This window comes from Oncorhynchus mykiss, chromosome 3 (assembly GCF_057628025.1).
Source record: "Oncorhynchus mykiss isolate SJ-2025 chromosome 3, ASM5762802v1, whole genome shotgun sequence".
NCBI classification, from domain to species: Eukaryota; Metazoa; Chordata; class Actinopteri; order Salmoniformes; family Salmonidae; genus Oncorhynchus; species Oncorhynchus mykiss.
In genome coordinates this window covers 10,771,278-10,791,601 of record NC_143024.1, presented here as the reverse complement: position 1 = coordinate 10,791,601, position 20,324 = coordinate 10,771,278, and the positions used below count along the sequence as shown (strand labels likewise).

Genomic DNA, 20,324 nt, shown 5'->3' with positions numbered 1-20,324 from the left:
TTTACACAAGCATTGTGCATGTTGTAGTGCCTCCACTATGCTTGGGTAATTATTTTGGTCCAGAAAAACTGTCTGTTGTATCACATTTGTTGTGCCAAATGTGTTGTTCATCAGTTGTTCAACCTGAGTGTGTACAGGGTCAGAGAAAGGGGCTAACATGACCTACCCTGTATATACACTTGTGCTGGTCGCTAAGAAACTCTTTCTCCTCCTCTGCTCCTCCTCTTCCTCCTTTCTTCTCCTGAGAGAACAGTCTCCTCCTGCTGGACCTCAGCCACATGTCCTTCTCCTGTTTCTTCCCCTCTTTCGCTCCTTCCTCCAGGTTCCTGGGCAGGCCGTTCCTCCGGATCACCCCGTTTACCAGGCCATTCTTGGGCTCACAGCGGGGCAGCTGGAGCAGGCTCTGTTGGGAGTCATCTGAGTGGCCCTCCAGGGGCCCTCTCTTCTTCTCCAGCCTCCCCTTCTCCTCCAGCACCTCCCTCTCCAGGCGGATGCGCTCAGCGGGGTCCAGGGAGTCGTAGGACAGTAGGTACTGACAATAGGCCTCCTGCAGCTTGGCCAGACGATCCTGTGGTCGGGTGGTAGGATATTATTACGTTGCAGTTGACAGTTGACAGGGAGGGCAGTGTTAACATCAAATGTCAAAGTGCTATACTTAGCTATGCAGCTAGCTGGGCTGGCTGTTGGTTTTCATCAGAAGTCAATCTCAAATAAAAAAGTAGGATAAAAACAAAATGACCCACTTCAGTGTAGATGAAACACTACAAGGCACGGATGCCGGAAGGAATTGTTTGTTACAGAACAGCATCATGGTCAACACAAGAGACTGAGTACCGAATGGCCCCCTATTCCCTATATAGTAGGCCAGAGTCTTATGGACCCTGGTCAAAAGCAGTCTACTATATAGAGAACGGGGTGCCATTTATGCAGCCTTGAAGCAGTACAGTACCTGTGCAGTCTTGGGGATACGGAGCTGGTCGGCTAGCTTATTCCATTTCTTCATGTCGCTGACCTGCTGCATGCCGCCCATGTCGTTGATGAGCTGAAAGAACCGGGCCAGGTCCAACTCACATCCGCCTGGCAGGGAGGGAGAGTGGGAGGAAGAGGAGGGAGTGAAGGAGAGAGAGGGAGGAAGAGGAGGGAGATAGGGAGGATATGGAGGAAGAGGAGGGAGTGGAGGAGGGAGGGAGGTTAGGGAGGGAGTGAAAGAGGGTGAGAGTGAGGATAAGGAGGAAGAGGAGGGAGTGGAGGAGAGAGAGAGAGAGAGGGAGGATAGGGAGGGAGGGGGAGAGGGAGGATATGGAGGAAGAGAAGGAGGGAGGGCGTGAAAGAGGGTGAGAGGGACGGAGGGAGGATAGGGAGGGAGTGAAAGAGGGAGGGAGGGAGGGTGAGAGGGATAGGGAGGGAGTGAAGGAGGAAGAGAGGGAGGGAGGAGGTTGGGAGGGAGTGAAGGAGGAAGAGAGGGAGGGAGGATAAGGAGGAAGAGAAGGGAATGAAGGAGGGCGAGACAGAACACAGAACAAGGAGGTTAAAACAATGTTCTTTAATCCTGGTTCTGTGAAACCACATGGCTTAATAATGATTGGTTGATTTGGTGTATTAGTACTGGGCTGTTAGTGCTGGGTTGGAACAAAAGCATGCACACCCTGTGGGCGCCCATGACCAAGATAGAAGAACACAGGTTAAAATGGATATACTGTATGCATCTGGGAGGATATAGAGAGGACCAACAGGGCTGATAAACATGGATTCTGAAAAAGCAGCAACATTCACTACATTTACAATAAGCTTTCAAACAAATTACAGTTCTAGATGAGAGGCTGTGGATGTTTGATGAATAAATGACTTGGCTCTGTTAGCCAGGACAGCCTGGTTTAGACAGCCATGATCCTGTTTGAGGTTGAGGCCCACTCTGACAAAGCAGAGGCCTGTAGGTATTGGAGCCTGAGAGAGAGAATGTCTGTGTCCCAAATGGCACCCTATTCCCTATATAACTAAAATGGGCCCTGGTCATGCACTATATAGGGAATAGTGTGCCATTTGAGATGCAGACAGAGTGTAATATCTCTGCTACTTCGTTCCTCTCCTTTCCCTCACCATGGGTGTCTGCTGCCTGTAAAATCCCCTTACAGACGTTCCCCATTTGTCACACACACACTCACTCACTCACACTCACTCACTCACTCACTCACTCACTCACTCACTCACTCACTCACTCACTCACTCACTCACTCACTCACTCACTCACTCACTCACTCACTCACTCACTCACTCACACACACACACACACACACACACACACACACACACACACACACACACACACACTCATTCACTCTCTCACACACACACACTGCTACTGGTCTGGGGGTTGTCAGTGTGTGTGAGAGTGTGAGTGTGTGTGTATGTGACTGTGTGTGAGCTACATTAGTCGTGTGTGTGTGTGTGTGTGTGTGTGTGTGTGTGTGTGTGTGTGTGTGTGTGTGTGTGTGTGTGACTGTGTGTGTGACTGTGTGTGTGTGTGTCGGGGATCCTGACAACCCCCATCTCTCCCAGTGTAATCTCATCAAAGCTGCCACCTGGCAGAGGAACTGTAATCCTTCCTCACTAGGTAAGGTCAGAATCAAGGTCTCACTTACAAACGCACTAAGAGCAATCAGCAGCAGCCAATGGGCAGGATGAGAGGTGGTTCAGAGGTCAGGATGAGAGGTGGTTCAGAGGTCAGGATGAGAGGTGGTTCAGAGGGCAGGATGAGAGGTGGTTCAGAGGTCAGGATGAGAGGTGGTTCAGAGGTCAAAATGAGAGGTGGTTCAGAGGTCAGGATGAGAGGTGGTTCAGAGGTCAGGATGAGAGGTGGTTCAGAGGTCAGGATGAGGGGGTCAGAGGTCAGGATGGGGGGGTCAGAGGTCAGGATGAGAGGTGGTTCAGAGGTCAGGATGAGAGGGTGGGGGGGTCAGAGGTCAGGATGAGAGGGTGGGGGGGTCAGAGGTAATTTGGGAGAAGCCATTTAACTATAGTATAGTTCCCTCAGAAGGAAACCGTTAGCAGCACACTGAATTAACATGAGGAAACTTCAAACTGTACAACCTGATAGATAGCCACTCTATGTAGTTGACATATGTGTTAGAATAAGATTAAACTGTACAAGAATAACATGAAACTGTACTAGAATAACATGAAACTGTACTAGAATAACATGAAACTGTACAAGAATAACATGAAACTGTACTAGAATCAGATGAAACTGTACTAGAATCAGATGAAACTGTACTAGAATCAGATGAAACTGTACTAGAATAAGATGAAACTGTACTAGAATAACATGACTGTACTAGAATAAGATGAAACTGTACTAGAATAAGATGAAACTGTACTAGAATAACATGAAGCTGTACTAGAATAACATGACTGTACTAGAATAAGATGAAACTGTACTAGAATAAGATGAAACTGTACTAGAATAACATGAAACTGTACTAGAATAAGATGAAACTGTACTAGAATAAGAGGAAACTGTACTAGAATAAGATGAAACTGTACTAGAATAACATGCCTGTACTAGAATAAGATTAAACTGTACTAGAATAAGATGAAACTGTACTAGAATAACATGACTGTACTAGAATAAGATGAAACTGTACTAGAATAAGATGAAACTGTACTAGAATAACATGACTGTACTAGAATAAGATGAAACTGTACTAGAATAAGATGAAGCTGTACTAGAATAACATGAAACTGTACTAGAATAACATGAAACTGTACTAGAATAACAGGATGTGGAGGAACTATTTGTAGCTCCCTAAATGTCTTTGACATTAAACCTTAGTGACAGTCTTAGTCCCAAATGAAACCCTTTTCTTAGTGCATTATTTTTTACCAGGGTCCATAGGGCCCCCATAGGGCTCTGGTCAAAAGTAGTGTACTATGTAGCAAATAGGGTGCCAGTTGGGATGCACCCTAAGTATCAGTTCTACAGAAATGTACCTATGAGCGGGGGATCCTCCATGGAGATGCCCTGGGCCTGGAGGTGTTTCCTGATGCAGGCCAGCCGGAGTACATTGGGCCCCCAGCGCCGACCCAACTTATGGATGTGCTGCACCTGGGTCACAAACCTCATGTCCTCTTTCAGCTTGCACTCTGGCCTCCAGTCCTGAGGAGGAGCCACCCTGCACAGCCCATAGCTCTCTGCCTGCCCGCGCACCGCTTCCACATACACCAGAGGGTCGTGGAACTCCTCCAGACTGGGTCTGAACACTGGCACCTCGGTTAGGGGCGGGGGAGGGGGTGGTGCTGCACCTCTCTTCTCCCCACTCTCCCGCTGCCTCTCTGCTGCTTTAGGCTCTGCTGCTGGTTTAGCTGGGCTGCTGGTGCCTGGTTTCACCTTGGCTGCTGAGCTAGTGGAAGTGGAGGTGGAAGTGCCCTTGGAAGTGACATGGGAAGTGTTCTTGGAAGTGCCCTGGAAAGTTTTCTTATAAGTAGTGTTCTTAGCTGGTGGTGTAGTATTAGCAGTAGTAGTAGTATTAGCAGTAGGGGGTATGGGCTGTGCTTGTCGGGTCAACATCAGCTTGCCAGCGGAGGCTCGTTTGGGTCTTTGCTCCGAGGAGGAAGGTCGGGATGACGTGACCTTACCAAGATGGCCGCCGGACCCCGCCACAGCCTTCTCCTGGACATTGACCTTCCTGCTGCTTCGCGTCTCCGGGGCATTGATCTGCAGTCTAACCTTCTTGACCTCCGGCGAAGACTCCGGTGTCTCTGTTGGACTCTCCTCAGCCGGGAGCCCCAGACGTCGCTTGGAGTGTCTGACGCCCTCACGCCCCTGCAGTACCTGCTTACCGCCACATCGGCGTGGGTGAAGCTGCCCGTTGACTCGTTGTAGGCAACACCTGCCGGCTGCCTTGTTGGATTGTACCTTCTGTTTGTTGGGAGTCTTTGCATCGCCACTTGAGAGTTTTCCTGAGTTGGAGTGTGGTGGGCGTGGGTGGCGGCGGGCACTGCCACAGGCAGAGCGCCGTTGGTTCTTCAGGGGTTGGCGAGCTTTGGAGGAGGCTCTTTTGCCCACGGTGAGTTTGGCCTCTTTGAGAAGTCTGGCTTTGGTGTAGCGGACGTGGCCCCTGGGAAGCGCTGTGGCTGTGGACTTCACAGTTCTGGACAGCAGTGGTCGGGAGGCCGGCGGCTTTTTGGCACAGGAGTTGCGTACGGTAGCTGACGATACCCGCGACAGCCTGTTCACTTTTGAAACCTGCAATAGACACAAGGATGATTATCAAAAATAAGTACTTTTTGGAAATCTCACATCATCATCATTTGTACGTAAGCTCCATCATCATTTATACCTAGCTCCATCATCATTTATACCTAGCTCCATAATCATTTATACCTAGCTCCATCATCATTTATACCTAGCTCCATCATCATTTATACCTAGCTCCATCATCAATTATACCTAGCTCCATCATCATTTATACCTAGCTCCATCATCATTTATACCTAGCTCCATCATCATTTATACCTAGCTCCATCATCATTTATACCTAGCTCCATCATCATTTATACCTAGCTCCATCATCATTTATACCTAGCTCCATCATCATTTATACCTAGCTCCATCATCATTTATACCTAGCTCCATCATCATTTATACCTAGCTCCATCATCATTTATACCTAGCTCCATCATCATTTATACCTAGCTCCATCATCATTTATACCTAGCTCCATCATCATTTATACCTAGGTCCAGTATGTCTTCTCCTTCTATATCTATAGCTGCTGTACATTTCATCATTGACTATCGGCCCACGTTTTAACCTGATCATATACAGTAGTGGAACATTACAGACTTCAGATCTCCTCTCTTACTGAGGTGTAGTTGATTAGTTCCACACCAAGGTGGACAGGACACCAGACAATCTGTCACCTGTTGGTTTGCCAAGGACAGGGAGAGGTTTCTGGCATCCCTCCTATACAACAGCAGATGCACAAAGGAGATCAGGCCTGTGTCCCAAATGGCATCCTAATCCCTATATAGTTGCCTACTTTTGTCCAGAGCCCATAGGGCACCAATCAAAAGTAGTGCACTACATAGGGAATAGGGTGCCATTTGGATCAGTGACTGAATGAAGACCCAAATTGGAATGTGTTTGAAATAGCACTCATGCTAAATATTCTTAATGACGTATGTCTGCCAAGGTTATGTACATGAAGCCAGTAACTGCTGTCAGTATTATTCCTCTGCATAAAGGTGTCTGTGTGTGTGTGTCGGGGAGGGGCTGAGCGTTGCTGGGAAGAATGAGGGAACCATCCCACTCCACCCACCAGAGGGCATCACTGCTCCCAGTTGCCATACAGAACAGTGTCACTATGTCAGCACTGTAATGGTGGAGTTTCCACCATATTGCTTCCTTAAACCTTACAGATCAGATTTGTAAACGTTGAGGGGTTAGTTACGGCCGAGGGGAAGGGGAAGTCTGGCTTGAGAGATAGAGAGAATTTGGGGGAGAGAGAGAGGTCAGCATGTCTGTAGCCAACAGGAAGCTGTACCAGGAGGACAGGAAATGTAAACCCTCCAGCAGCGACAGAATACTGGGGCCAACACTAACAGACTGGCATGCTGGCATCAGACCATTAAGATACACACTTAATCTGTCCCGAAAGGCACCCTATTCACTATATAGTACACCACTTTTAGCCAGAGCCCTATAGGCCTTGGTCAAGGGTAGTACACTACATAGAGAATATTCAATAGAGTGCCGTTTGGGATTCAGCCCAGGTACTCTCCATCCCAGCCCATCTGTGTCTCCCTGGTGTACCTGCTTTGGGTGCTCCTTGTTGGGCCTGCTGTGGCGAAGACTGTGGGTGGTGCTGGAGGTCCTGGCTGGGCGTCCTGTAGAGGTCCTGTGGTTCTCCCGCCGGGCCTCTCCCCTCTCAGCCCTCTCTCTGGCCTGGATAGCCTCTCTCCCTCTGGGCCTCAGGAAGAGCTCCTTCCCCCGTAAGGACCTGCTGTGGCCATTCAACACTGGAACACAGAATGAGAACGATGAAATGTATGGACTGTTTACACTGTTTTCAACATCAGTTTTACAACTTTTCTGTTTACTCTATCCTTACATTAACCTTGAACCTGGTGTGGCCAAAGCCACATCCACACATCCACACATCCACACACAATGTGTGTGCAGCTATTATTAACAAACCATAAATACCATACTAAATGGACAAACAAATGTAGGCTAGCTATTCAAACTATGCAGAAGCTTCTCAGATAAACCATATTTCACACTTGAATAATATACGGAGGACAATGCCTAAGCTGATAACTATGATAGCAGTGTCAGTCTATCTGTCATGTGTTAAGAGCTATCCCCACTGGGCACAGACGTCAATTCAACGTCTAATCCACGTTGGTTCAACGTCATTTCATTGAATTGACGTGGAAACAACATTGATTCAACCAGTGTGTTCTCAGTGGGATGCAACTGTCAGTCTGTTATGATATGTCTATATTTGTTTTATGTCTGTTACAGTTACAGGTACATTATAATTACTAAGTAACTTTAAAAGACTGTACATTGAAGACTGTACGTTGAAGACTGTACATTGAAGAGACTGTACGTTGAAGAGACTGTACATTGAAGAGACTGTATATTGAAGAGACTGTACGTTGAAGAGACTGTATATTGAAGAGACTGTACGTTGAAGACTGTACGTTGAAGACTGTACGTTGAAGAGACTGTACATTGAAGAGACTGTACGTTGAAGAGACTGTACATTGAAGAGACTGTACGTTGAAGACTGTACGTTGAAGACTGTACGTTGAAGAGACTGTATATTGAAGAGACTGTACGTTGAAGACTGTACGTTGAAGACTGTACGTTGAAGAGACTGTACATTGAAGAGACTGTACGTTGAAGAGACTGTATATTGAAGAGACTGTACGTTGAAGACTGTACGTTGAAGACTGTACGTTGAAGACTGTACATTGAAGAGACTGTACATTGAAGAGACTGTATATTGAAGAGACTGTACGTTGAAGACTGTACGTTGAAGACTGTACGTTGAAGAGACTGTACATTGAAGAGACTGTACATTGAAGAGACTGTACGTTGAAGACTGTACGTTGAAGAGACTGTACATTGAAGAGACTGTACATTGAAGAGACTGTATATTGAAGAGACTGTACGTTGAAGACTGTACGTTGAAGAGACTGTACATTGAAGAGACTGTACGTTGAAGAGACTGTACACTGAAGAGACTGTACATCGAAGAGACTGTATATTGAAGAGACTGTACATTGAAGAGACTGTACATTGAAGAGACTGTACGTTGAAGAGACTGTACATTGAAGACTGTACATTGAAGACTGTACATTGAAGAGACTGTACATTGAAGAGACTGTATATTGAAGAGACTGTACATTGAAGAGACTGTACGTTGAAGACTGTACGTTGAAGAGACTGTACATTGAAGAGACTGTACATCGAAGAGACTGTACATTGAAGAGACTGTACATCGAAGAGACTGTACATTGAAGAGACTGTATATTGAAGAGACTGTACATCGAAGAGACTGTATATTGAAGAGACTGTACATTGAAGAGACTGTACGTTGAAGAGACTGTACATTGAAGACTGTACATTGAAGACTGTATATTGAAGAGACTGTACGTTGAAGAGACTGTACGTTGAAGACTGTACGTTGAAGAGACTGTACATTGAAGAGACTGTACATTGAAGAGACTGTACATTGAAGAGACTGTACGTTGAAGAGACTGTACATTGAAGACTGTACATTGAAGAGACTGTACATTGAAGAGACTGTACATTGAAGAGACTGTACATTGAAGAGACTGTATATTGAAGAGACTGTATATTGAAGAGACTGTATATTGAAGAGACTGTACATTGAAGAGACTGTACGTTGAAGAGACTGTACATTGAAGACTGTACATTGAAGACTGTACATTGAAGAGACTGTATATTGAAGAGACTGTACATTGAAGAGACTGTATATTAAAGAGACTGTACATTGAAGAGACTGTACATTGAAGAGACTGTACATTGAAGAGACTGTACGTTGAAGAGACTGTACATTGAAGACTGTACATTGAAGACTGTACATTGAAGAGACTGTATATTGAAGAGACTGTATATTGAAGAGACTGTATATTGAAGAGACTGTAAAGTGAAGAGACTGTACATTGAAGAGACTGTATATTGAAGAGACTGTACATTGAAGAGACTGTACGTTGAAGAGACTGTACGTTGAAGAGACTGTACCTTGAAGAGACTGTACATTGAAGAGACTGTACATCGAAGAGACTGTATATTGAAGAGACTGTACATTGAAGACTGTACATTGAAGAGACTGTACATTGAAGAGACTGTACGTTGAAGAGACTGTATGTTGAAGAGACTGTACATTGAAGACTGTACATTGAAGAGACTGTACATTGAAGAGACTGTACATTGAAGAGACTGTATATTGAAGAGACTGTATATTGAAGAGACTGTATATTGAAGAGACTGTACATTGAAGAGACTGTACGTTGAAGAGACTGTACATTGAAGACTGTACATTGAAGACTGTATATTGAAGAGACTGTACGTTGAAGAGACTGTACGTTGAAGACTGTACGTTGAAGAGACTGTACATTGAAGAGACTGTACATTGAAGAGACTGTACATTGAAGAGACTGTACGTTGAAGAGACTGTACATTGAAGACTGTACATTGAAGAGACTGTACGTTGAAGAGACTGTATATTGAAGAGACTGTACATTGAAGAGACTGTACATTGAAGAGACTGTACATTGAAGAGACTGTACATTGAAGAGACTGTACATTGAAGAGACTGTACATTGAAGAGACTGTACGTTGAAGAGACTGTACATTGAAGACTGTACATTGAAGAGACTGTACATTGAAGAGACTGTACATTGAAGAGACTGTATATTGAAGAGACTGTATATTGAAGAGACTGTACATTGAAGAGACTGTACGTTGAAGAGACTGTACATTGAAGACTGTACATTGAAGAGACTGTACGTTGAAGAGACTGTACATTGAAGACTGTATATTAAAGAGACTGTACATTGAAGAGACTGTAAATTGAAGACTGTACATTGAAGACTGTACATTGAAGAGACTGTATATTGAAGAGACTGTATATTGAAGAGACTGTAAATTGAAGAGACTGTATATTGAAGAGACTGTATATTGAAGAGACTGTAAATTGAAGAGACTGTACATTGAAGAGACTGTACGTTGAAGAGACTGTACATTGAAGAGACTGTAAATTGAAGAGACTGTACATTGAAGAGACTGTACGTTGAAGAGACTGTACATTGAAGAGACTGTATATTGAAGAGACTGTATATTGAAGAGACTGTATATTGAAGAGACTGTAAATTGAAGAGACTGTACATTGAAGAGACTGTACGTTGAAGAGACTGTACATTGAAGAGACTGTACGTTGAAGAGACTGTACGTTGAAGAGACTGTACGTTGAAGAGACTGTACATTGAAGAGACTGTACATTGAAGAGACTGTACGTTGAAGAGACTGTACGTTGAAGAGACTGTACATAATCAAATCAGTTGAAAAGCTTCCAGTGACTCCCTGTGGCGCTCCCAGAAGTGTCGTTCTAACAAACACCTATTTGAACGGTGACCAATCCCATTTCTTTACAGCGCTCTCATTTCAACGCCACTCAATATCTCTTTGACAAGAGGAACCAAATACACCAGGAACCAGCCAAGGTTATATTAACATCTCATATCCATCCCTTCAAATATCCTGCAGCTTTCAAACTACACGTACTGTGACGATAGGCCTACTGAAAGAACGTGTCCAATGTTGGAAAGTAAGATGATAGTGAAACAGAGAAATAGTGTTTGTTGGGTCAGTTAATCAGTGAAAGCAGTGCTCTATATCTGCCTGAGGGAGCTGTATTTTACACGAAGCAGTTGGCCTCCCGCCAGTGCAGCATATTAAAGTGTCCTACTTGGCACAAGCTCTAGCTGGGAGAAGTCTCTGGTTCCCTCAACGTGTGTCGGACCAACACTCTGGCGCCGGGTAACGTTTGGCTTTCCCACAGAGCACTTTTCAGCACACACACACACACACACACACACACCCTCTGTATACAGTACACACACACACACACACACACACAAACAAATGCTCTCACACACACTCATACACACAAACAAATGCTCACACACACATCCCTCCCCTAACTCTGGCCAGGCTGATTTAAGTGTATGTCCAACATGTAGACAAGCACTCCTCCTCCTCCTCCTCCATCCATCATAGTTGACAGAATAAACATGAGCTCAACTTTTGACCTCCACAGTAAGTTTCTCTCTCTCTCTGTAAGGTGGTGTCAGTGCTGAGCTGTGTGTGGACTGTTGACCTCCACAGTAAGTTTCTCTCTCTCTGTAAGGTGGTGTCAGTGCTGAGCTGTGTGTGGACTGTTGACCTCCACAGTAAGTTTCTCTCTCTCTCTGTAAGGTGGTGTCAGTGCTGAGCTGTGTGTGGACTGTTGACCTCCACAGTAAGTTTCTCTCTCTCTCTGTAAGGTGGTGTCAGTGCTGAGCTGTGTGTGGACTGTTGACCTCCACAGTAAGTTTCTCTCTCTCTGATTCCTGCTGAGTTGACTGCAGACTCTGGTTTCACCCCCCCCCCCCCCCCCCCCCACACACACACACAAACACACACGCTGTATGCATAGCACCAGGTGTTTTTCACTTCTACTGAAGCAAAGTATAAACAGTCCTCACCCAGGGCCATGAGTCTTATAGGAGCAGCAGCCCTCACCCAGGGTCATGGGCCTTAAAGGAGCAGCAGCTCTCACCCAGGACCATGAGTCTTAAAGGAGCAGCAGCTCTCACCCAGGGTCATGGGCCTTAAAGGAGCAGCAGCCCTCACCCAGGGTCATGGGCCTTAAAGGAGCAGCAGCTCTCACCCAGGGCCATGGGTCTTAAAGGAGGAGCAGCTCTCACCCAGGGTCATGGGCCTTAAAGGAGCAGCAGCTCTCATCCAGGGCCATGAGTCTTATAGGAGCAGCAGCTCTCACCCAGGGTCATGGGCCTTAAAGGAGCAGCAGCTCTCACCCAGGGCCATGGGTCTTATAGGAGCAGCAGGTCTCATCCAGGGCCATGTGTCTTAAAGGAGGAGCAGCTCTCACCCAGGGCCATGGGTCTTAAAGGAGGAGCAGCTCTCACCCAGGGCCATGGGTCTTAAAGGAGGAGCAGCTCTCACCCAGGTTCATGGGTCTTATAGGAGCAGCAGCTCTCACCCAGGGCCATGGGTCTTAAAGGAGGAGCAGCTCTATGGGCCTACAGAGTTCGAGTCACACATGGCACCCTATTGCACTACATTTAAACCAGGTCCCATCACCCTAATCCCTTCATAGTGCACTACATTTAAACCAGGTCCCATCACCCTATTCCCTTCATAGTGCACTACATTTAAACCAGGTCCCATCACCCTAATCCCTTCATAGTGCACTACATTTAAACCAGGTCCCATCACCCTTCATAGTGCACTACATTTAAACCAGGTCCCATCACCCTTCATAGTGCACTACATTTAAACCAGGTCCCATCACCCTAATCCCTTCATAGTGCACTACATTTAAACCAGGTCCCATCACCCTTCATAGTGCACTACATTTAAACCAGGTCCCATCACCCTTCATAGTGCGCTACATTTAAACCAGGTTCCATCACCCTTCATAGTGCACTACATTTAAACCAGGTCCCATCACCCTATTCCCTTCATAGTGCACTACATTTAAACCAGGTCCCATCACCCTATTCCTTCATAGTGCACTACATTTAAACCAGGTCCCATCACCCTATTCCTTCATAGTGCACTACATTTAAACCAGGTCCCATCACCCTATTCCCTTCATAGTGCACTACATTTAAACCAGGTCCCATCACCCTAATCCCTTCATAGTGCACTACATTTAAACCAGGTCCCATCACCCTATTCCTTCATAGTGCACTACATTTAAACCAGGTCCCATCACCCTATTCCCTTCATAGTGCACTACATTTAAACCAGGTCCCATCACCCTAATCCCTTCATAGTGCACTACATTTAAACCAGGTCCCATCACCCTATTCCCTTCATAGTGCACTACATTTAAACCAGGTCCCATCACCCTTCATAGTGCACTACATTTAAACCAGGTCCCATCACCCTTCATAGTGCACTACATTTAAACCAGGTCCCATCACCCTTCATAGTGCACTACATTTAAACCAGGTCCCATCACCCTATTCCCTTCATAGTGCACTACATTTAAACCAGGTCCCATCACCCTTCATAGTGCACTACATTTAAACCAGGTCCCATCACCCTAATCCCTTCATAGTGCACTACATTTAAACCAGGTCCCATCACCCTATTCCCTTCATAGTGCACTACATTTAAACCATGTCCCATCACCCTAATCCCTTCATAGTGTGGCAGGTAGCTGGTAGGGAGCCTAGTGGTTAGAGCAGGATAGCCTAGTGGTTAGTGCAGGGTAGCCTAGTGGTTAGTGCATTGGCCTAGTAACCGAAAGGTTGCAAAGACGCGGATCATTGAGTACATGGTTTGCTTCCTAAATTGCACCCTATTCCCTATGTAGTGCACTACTTTGGGCCTGGGCCCTGGTTAAAAGTAGTGCACTATAGATTTGGAATGCTCTCCATCAACTCATGGTGTGAGAGGAAATAGAGATGTAATTCACTAGGCTTCTTCTCATTGGTGAGGGAGAATTATACAGTATGGGCCTCTAGGCTCTGTTACTAGGTAGAGTAGAACGACGTCTGGGAAAGAGTGAGTGATGTGACTGGCTGACTGAGTTATTGTGAGCAAACCGAGCAAACGACTGACTCAGTGAGTGACTCAGTGAGTGACTGAGTGAGTGAGTGAGTGACTGAGTGAGTGAACAAGAAGGAGAACAAAACAACATGGTAGATCAGTAGTGTGTACCAAAACAACATGGTAGATCAGTAGTGAGTACCAAAACAACATGGTAGATCAGTAGTATGTACCAAAACAACATGGTAGATCAGTAGTATGTACCAAAACAACATGGAGATCAGTAGTGAGTACCAAAACAACATGGTAGATCAGTAGTGTGTACCAAAACAACATGGTAGATCAGTAGTGAGTACCAAAACAACATGGTAGATCAGTAGTATGTACCAAAACAACATGGTAGATCAGTAGTATGTACCAAAACAACATGGTAGATCAGTAGTATGTACCAAAACAACATGGAGATCAGTAGTGAGTACCAAAACAACATGGTAGATCAGTAGTGAGTACCAAAACAACATGGTAGATCAGTAGTATGTACCAAAACAACATGGTAGATCAGTAGTGTGTACCAAAACAACATGGTAGATCAGTAGTGTGTACCAAAACAACATGGTAGATCAGTAGTGAGTACCAAAACAACATGGTAGATCAGTAGTATGTACCAAAACAACATGGAGATCAGTAGTGAGTACCAAAACAACATGGTAGATCAGTAGTGTGTACCAAAACAACATGGTATATCAGTAGTGTGTACCAAAACAACATGGTAGATCAGTAGTGTGTACCAAAACAACATGGTAGATCAGTAGTGAGTACCAAAACAACATGGAGATCAGTAGTGAGTACCAAAACAACATGGTAGATCAGTAGTGAGTACCAAAACAACATGGTAGATCAGTAGTGAGTACCAAAACAACATGGAGATCAGTAGTGAGTACCAAAACAACATGGTAGATCAGTAGTGAGTACCAAAACAACATGGAGATCAGTAGTGAGTACCAAAACAACATGGAGATCAGTAGTGTGTACCAAAACAACAAGGAGATCAGTAGTGAGTACCAAAACAACATGGAGATCAGTAGTGAGTACCAAAACAACATGGTAGATCAGTAGTGTGTACCAAAACAACATGGTAGATCAGTAGTGTGTACCAAAACAACATGGAGATCAGTAGTGTGTACCAAAACAACATGGTAGATCAGTAGTGAGTACCAAAACAACAAGGAGATCAGTAGTGTGTACCAAAACAACATGGAGATCAGTAGTGAGTACCAAAACAACATGGTATATCAGTAGTGAGTACCAAAACAACAAGGAGATCAGTAGTGTGTACCAAAACAACATGGAGATCAGTAGTGTGTACCAAAACAACATGGTAGATCAGTAGTGTGTACCAAAACAACATGGTAGATCAGTAGTGTGTACCAAAACAACATGGTAGATCAGTAGTACCATGTCCATTGGAGACCTTCTTCCCCGGCGTTGTTTTGTTTTTCCGCTGTGAGGACGGACAGGAAGTTGAGTTGTGGCTGTGAGCTGACATCCTGTCGTCACACTCCTCCTCTTCATCATCTTCATCCTCCAGATCCACATCATCCTGGGCACTCCCAAAGTACGCCATGTTGCCTGGCAACGCAGCCGAGCCTGGGAGGGAGGATGGGAGGGAGGAGAGTAGAGAGGGGGAGCACAGACAGAGGTATGGGCATGGAGGAAGAGAGGGACAGAGAGAGGGATGGGCATGGAGGAAGAAAGGGACAGAGAGAGGGATGGGCATGGAGGAAGAGGGGGACAGAGAGAGGGATGGGCATGGAGGAAGAGAGGGACAGAGAGAGGGATGGGCATGGAGGAAGAGAGGGACAGAGAGAGGGATGGGCATGGAGGAAGAGAGGGACAGAGAGAGGGATGGGCATGGAGGAAGAGAGGGACAGACAGAGGGATGGGCATGGAGGAAGAGAGGGACAGAGAGAGGGATGGGCATGGAGGAAGAGAGGGACAGAGAGAGGGATGGGCATGGAGGAAGAGAGGGACAGAGAGAGGGATGGGCATGGAGGAAGAGAGGGACAGACAGAGGGATGGGCATGGAGGAAGAGAGGGACAGATAGAGGGATGGGCATGGAGGAAGAGGGGGACAGATAGAGGGATGGGCATGGAGGAAGAGAGGGACAGACAGAGGGATGGGCATGGAGGAAGAGAGGGACAGACAGAGGGATGGGCATGGAGGAAGAGAGGGACAGATAGAGGGATGGGCATGGAGGAAGAGAGGGACAGAGAGAGGGATGGGCATGGAGGAAGAGAGGGACAGACAGAGGGATGGGCATGGAGGAAGAGAGGGACAGAGAGAGGGAAACAGATGCCTTTAGAAAGGAGTCTGCAGCACACAACTGAGCCGATATTACCACTAGCAACAAGAACATAGCACATAGCAACAAGAACATAGCACATAGCAACTAGCCGTAGCAACAAGAACATTCATTTATTGCAACTCAAACACATTTTGACGTAGAGATACTCAACACAATGATGTAGAGCTCTTATTGCAGTATGACTTGGTTTGAGGCCCTTGTTGGCATGGAAAATGCCAGATGTGCTTCAATCTTCCTCTGACCAGGAAATCAGCTGTCATTTTCTGTTTATTTTCCAATTCTACACGCTGAATCAGCATGGTTGGTCGACACCCAGCAGGTGATCACATGGCCACACCGACACGGTGAGTACCAAAGTATAGTAGACTCTACACACACATTTATACTGACTCTACACACACATTTATACTGACTCTACACACACATTTATACTGACTCTACACACACATTTATACTGACTCTACACACACATTTATACTGACTCTACACACACACACATTTATACTGACTCTACACACACACACATTTATACTGACTCTACACACATTTACACTGACTCTACACACATTTACACTGACTCTACACACACACACACATTTATACTGACTCTACACACACACACATTTATACTGACTCTACACACACACACACATTTATACTGACTCTACACACACATTTATACTGACTCTACACACACACACATGTATATTGACTCTACACACACACATTTATACTGACTCTACACACACACATTTATACTGACTCTACACACACACACACACACACATGTATACTGACTCTACACACACACACACACACACATTTATACTGACTCTACACACACACACATTTATACTGACTCTACACACATTTATACTGACTCTACACACACACACATTTATACTGACTCTACACACACACACACATTTATACTGACTCTACACGCACATTTATACTGACTCTACACACTCATTTACACTGACTCTACACACTCATTTATACTGACTCTACACACACATTTATACTGACTCTACACACACACACATTTATACTGACTCTACACACACATTTATACTGACTCTACACACACACACATTTATACTGACTCTACACACACATTTATACTGACTCTACACACACACACACATTTATACTGACTCTACACTCATTTACACTGACTCTACACACTCATTTATACTGACTCTACACACACACATTTATACTGACTCTACACACACACACATTTATACTGACTCTACACACACACACACATTTATACTGACTACACACATTTATACTGACTCTACACACACACACACACACATTTATACTGACTCTACACACACACACATTTATACTGACTCTACACACACACAGTCACATACAATCATCATGTACACTGCTGATACTCTGTTTATCATATATCCTGATGCCTAGTCACCTTACCCCTCTACATATCTACCTCTATAACTCCAGTGTCCCTGTACATTGTTAATATGGTACTGAACTGACCCTGTATATAGTATGTTTACCCCTCTACATATCTACCTCTATAACTCTAGTATCCCTGTACATTCTTAATATGGTACTGAACTGATCCTGTATATAGTATGTTTACCCCTCTACATATCTACCTCTATCACTCCAGTGTCCCTGTACATTGTTAATATGGTACTGAACTGACCCTGTATATAGTATGTTTACCCCTCTACATATCTACCTCTATCACTCCAGTGTCCCTGTACATTGTTAATATGGTACTGAACTGACCCTGTATATAGTATGTTTACCCCTCTACATATCTACCTCTATCACTCCAGTGTCCCTGTACATTGTTAATATGGTACTGAACTGACCCTGTATATAGTATGTTTACCCCTCTACATATCTACCTCTATAACTCCAGTATCCCTGTACATTGTTAATATGGTACTGAACTGATCCTGTATATAGTATGTTTACCCCTCTACATATCTACCTCTATCACTCCAGTGTCCCTGTACATTGTTAATATGGTACTGAACTGACCCTGTATATAGTATGTTTACCCCTCTACATATCTACCACTATCACTCCAGTGTCCCTGTACATTGTTAATATGGTAATGAACTGACCCTGTTTACAGCTTCTTACGTTCTCCTGTTCTTTTTATTTCTTATTTTTATATCTCCCGTGTTTTTGTTCTACCTTGTTATTTTTAGTACCACATTGATATTGATTACTGCATTGTTGGGTTTAGAGTTTGTTAAAAAGGCATTTCACTGTATTTGTGCACATCTGGACACACCACATGTCTATAGGACACCCTGTATTAACAGCCCCTGGGCCATGACACTAACCAACCAACCCTGGAGGCATCAGCTGAAGCTAATGACAGGGAGCATCCCAAATGGCACCCTATTCTCTACATAGTGCCCTACTTTTGATCAAGACCCATATGGCTCTGGTCAAAAAGTATGCACTTCAGTCTGTACGTGCCCTAGTCACAAGTAGTGCACTATGTAGGGAATAGGGTGCCATTTGGGACGAAGACAGCTCCCTCCGTCCCCCCGACCTCCCTCTAGTCCACCATGACGATGATCCTCACTGAGAGGAGACCCCAGGCTACTGCCCTCCTCACAATGGAGAGCCTGTTCAGCCTACTCAGCCCTCATCTCGGCCCAAGGGCAAATGAATGGCCATTTATCCTCTCTGAAGGTCAGCGGGTCCATGGCACTGCATGCCTGCCGCCTGGGCTGCCATGTGATCGTGCATTGGGGAGATAGTATGCAGAGTTGCATGGTGGGCTAGTAATTGATTGCAGTTAGGCTTTGCATTGAGGCTGGTGTGAATGTGTACGGGCATTGAGGAAAGATTCCATTGAGTTGCATGGGCTAGACCAAGATAATCGATCAGAAAGGCAATCATGATAATATAGTTGCATGGACTAGACCAAGATAATCGATCAGAAAGGCAATCATGATAATATAGTTGCATGGGATAGACCAAGATAATCGATCAGAAAGGCAATCATGATAATATAGTTGCATGGGCTAGACCAAGATAATCGATCAGAAAGGCAATCATGATAATATAGTTGCATGGGCTAGACCAAGATAATCGATCAGAAAGGCAATCATGACAATATAGTTGCATGGGATAGACCAAGATAATCAATCAGAAAGGCAATCATGATAATATAGTTGCATGGGAGAGAAAAACGCTGAGCTTTAATGCCAGTGTGCATTTGTACTGCTTTCCATAATGCTACATGTTGAAGTAAGACTAGTCTGAGCAGCAGGTGGGCAGGTCTTTACTGTTCCTGGTGGTATGTGAGCTGGTTGGTAATGTAGTGTACTGTGAGTGTGAGCTGGTTGGTATTGTAGTGTACTGTGAGTGTGAGCTGGTTGGTAATGTAGTGTACTGTGAGTGTGAGCTGGTTGGTATTGTAGTGTACTGTGAGTGTGAGCTGGTTGGTATTGTAGTGTACTGTGAGCTGGTTGGTATTATAGTGTACTGTGAGTGTGAGCTGGTTGGTATTGTAGTGTACTGTGAGTGTGAGCTGGTTGGTATTGTAGTGTACTGTGAGTGTGAGCTGGTTGGTAATGTAGTGTACTGTGAGTGTGAGCTGGTTGGTATTGTAGTGTACTGTGAGTGTGAGCTGGTTGGTATTGTAGTGTACTGTGAGCTGGTTGGTATTATAGTGTACTGTGAGTGTGAGCTGGTTGGTATTGTAGTGTACTGTGAGTGTGAGCTGGTTGGTATTGTAGTGTACTGTGAGTGTGAGCTGGTTGGTAATGTAGTGTACTGTGAGTGTGAGCTGGTTGGTATTGTAGTGTACTGTGAGTGTGAGCTGGTTGGTATTGTAGTGTACTGTGAGCTGGTTGGTATTATAGTGTACTGTGAGTGTGAGCTGGTTGGTATTGTAGTGTACTGTGAGTGTGAGCTGGTTGGTATTGTAGTGTACTGTGAGTGTGAGCTGGTTGGTAATGTAGTGTACTGTGAGTGTGAGCTGGTTGGTATTGTAGTGTACTGTGAGTGTGAGCTGGTTGGTATTGTAGTGTACTGTGAGTGTGAACTGGTTGGTATTGTAGTGTACTGTGGCTGTGAGCTGGTTTGTATTGTAGTGTACTGTGAGCTGGTTGGTATTGTAGTGTACT

General features: G+C 45.0%; 1 protein-coding gene across 4 annotated transcripts in view; it reads right to left on the bottom strand.

Moving 5' to 3' along the window:
- The window catches only part of LOC149984336 (protein Jumonji-like), a 99,957-nt gene that overhangs the window by 19,491 nt on the left and 60,142 nt on the right, over window positions 1-20,324 (bottom strand). For all 4 annotated transcript variants that reach the window (XR_016491842.1, XR_016491843.1, XM_090220401.1 and 1 more), the window contains exons 5-9: window positions 15,275-15,466; window positions 6,812-7,017; window positions 3,988-5,242; window positions 950-1,077; window positions 167-568 (exon numbers count right to left, since the gene is read on the bottom strand). Coding sequence is in view for 2 of the 4 variants with exons in the window: in XM_090220401.1 (XP_090076527.1) it covers window positions 167-568; window positions 950-1,077; window positions 3,988-5,242; window positions 6,812-7,017; window positions 15,275-15,466 (2,183 nt within the window). In the remaining 2 variants the exon portion in view is untranslated. The remainder of the gene's footprint in view (window positions 1-166; window positions 569-949; window positions 1,078-3,987; window positions 5,243-6,811; window positions 7,018-15,274; window positions 15,467-20,324) is intronic.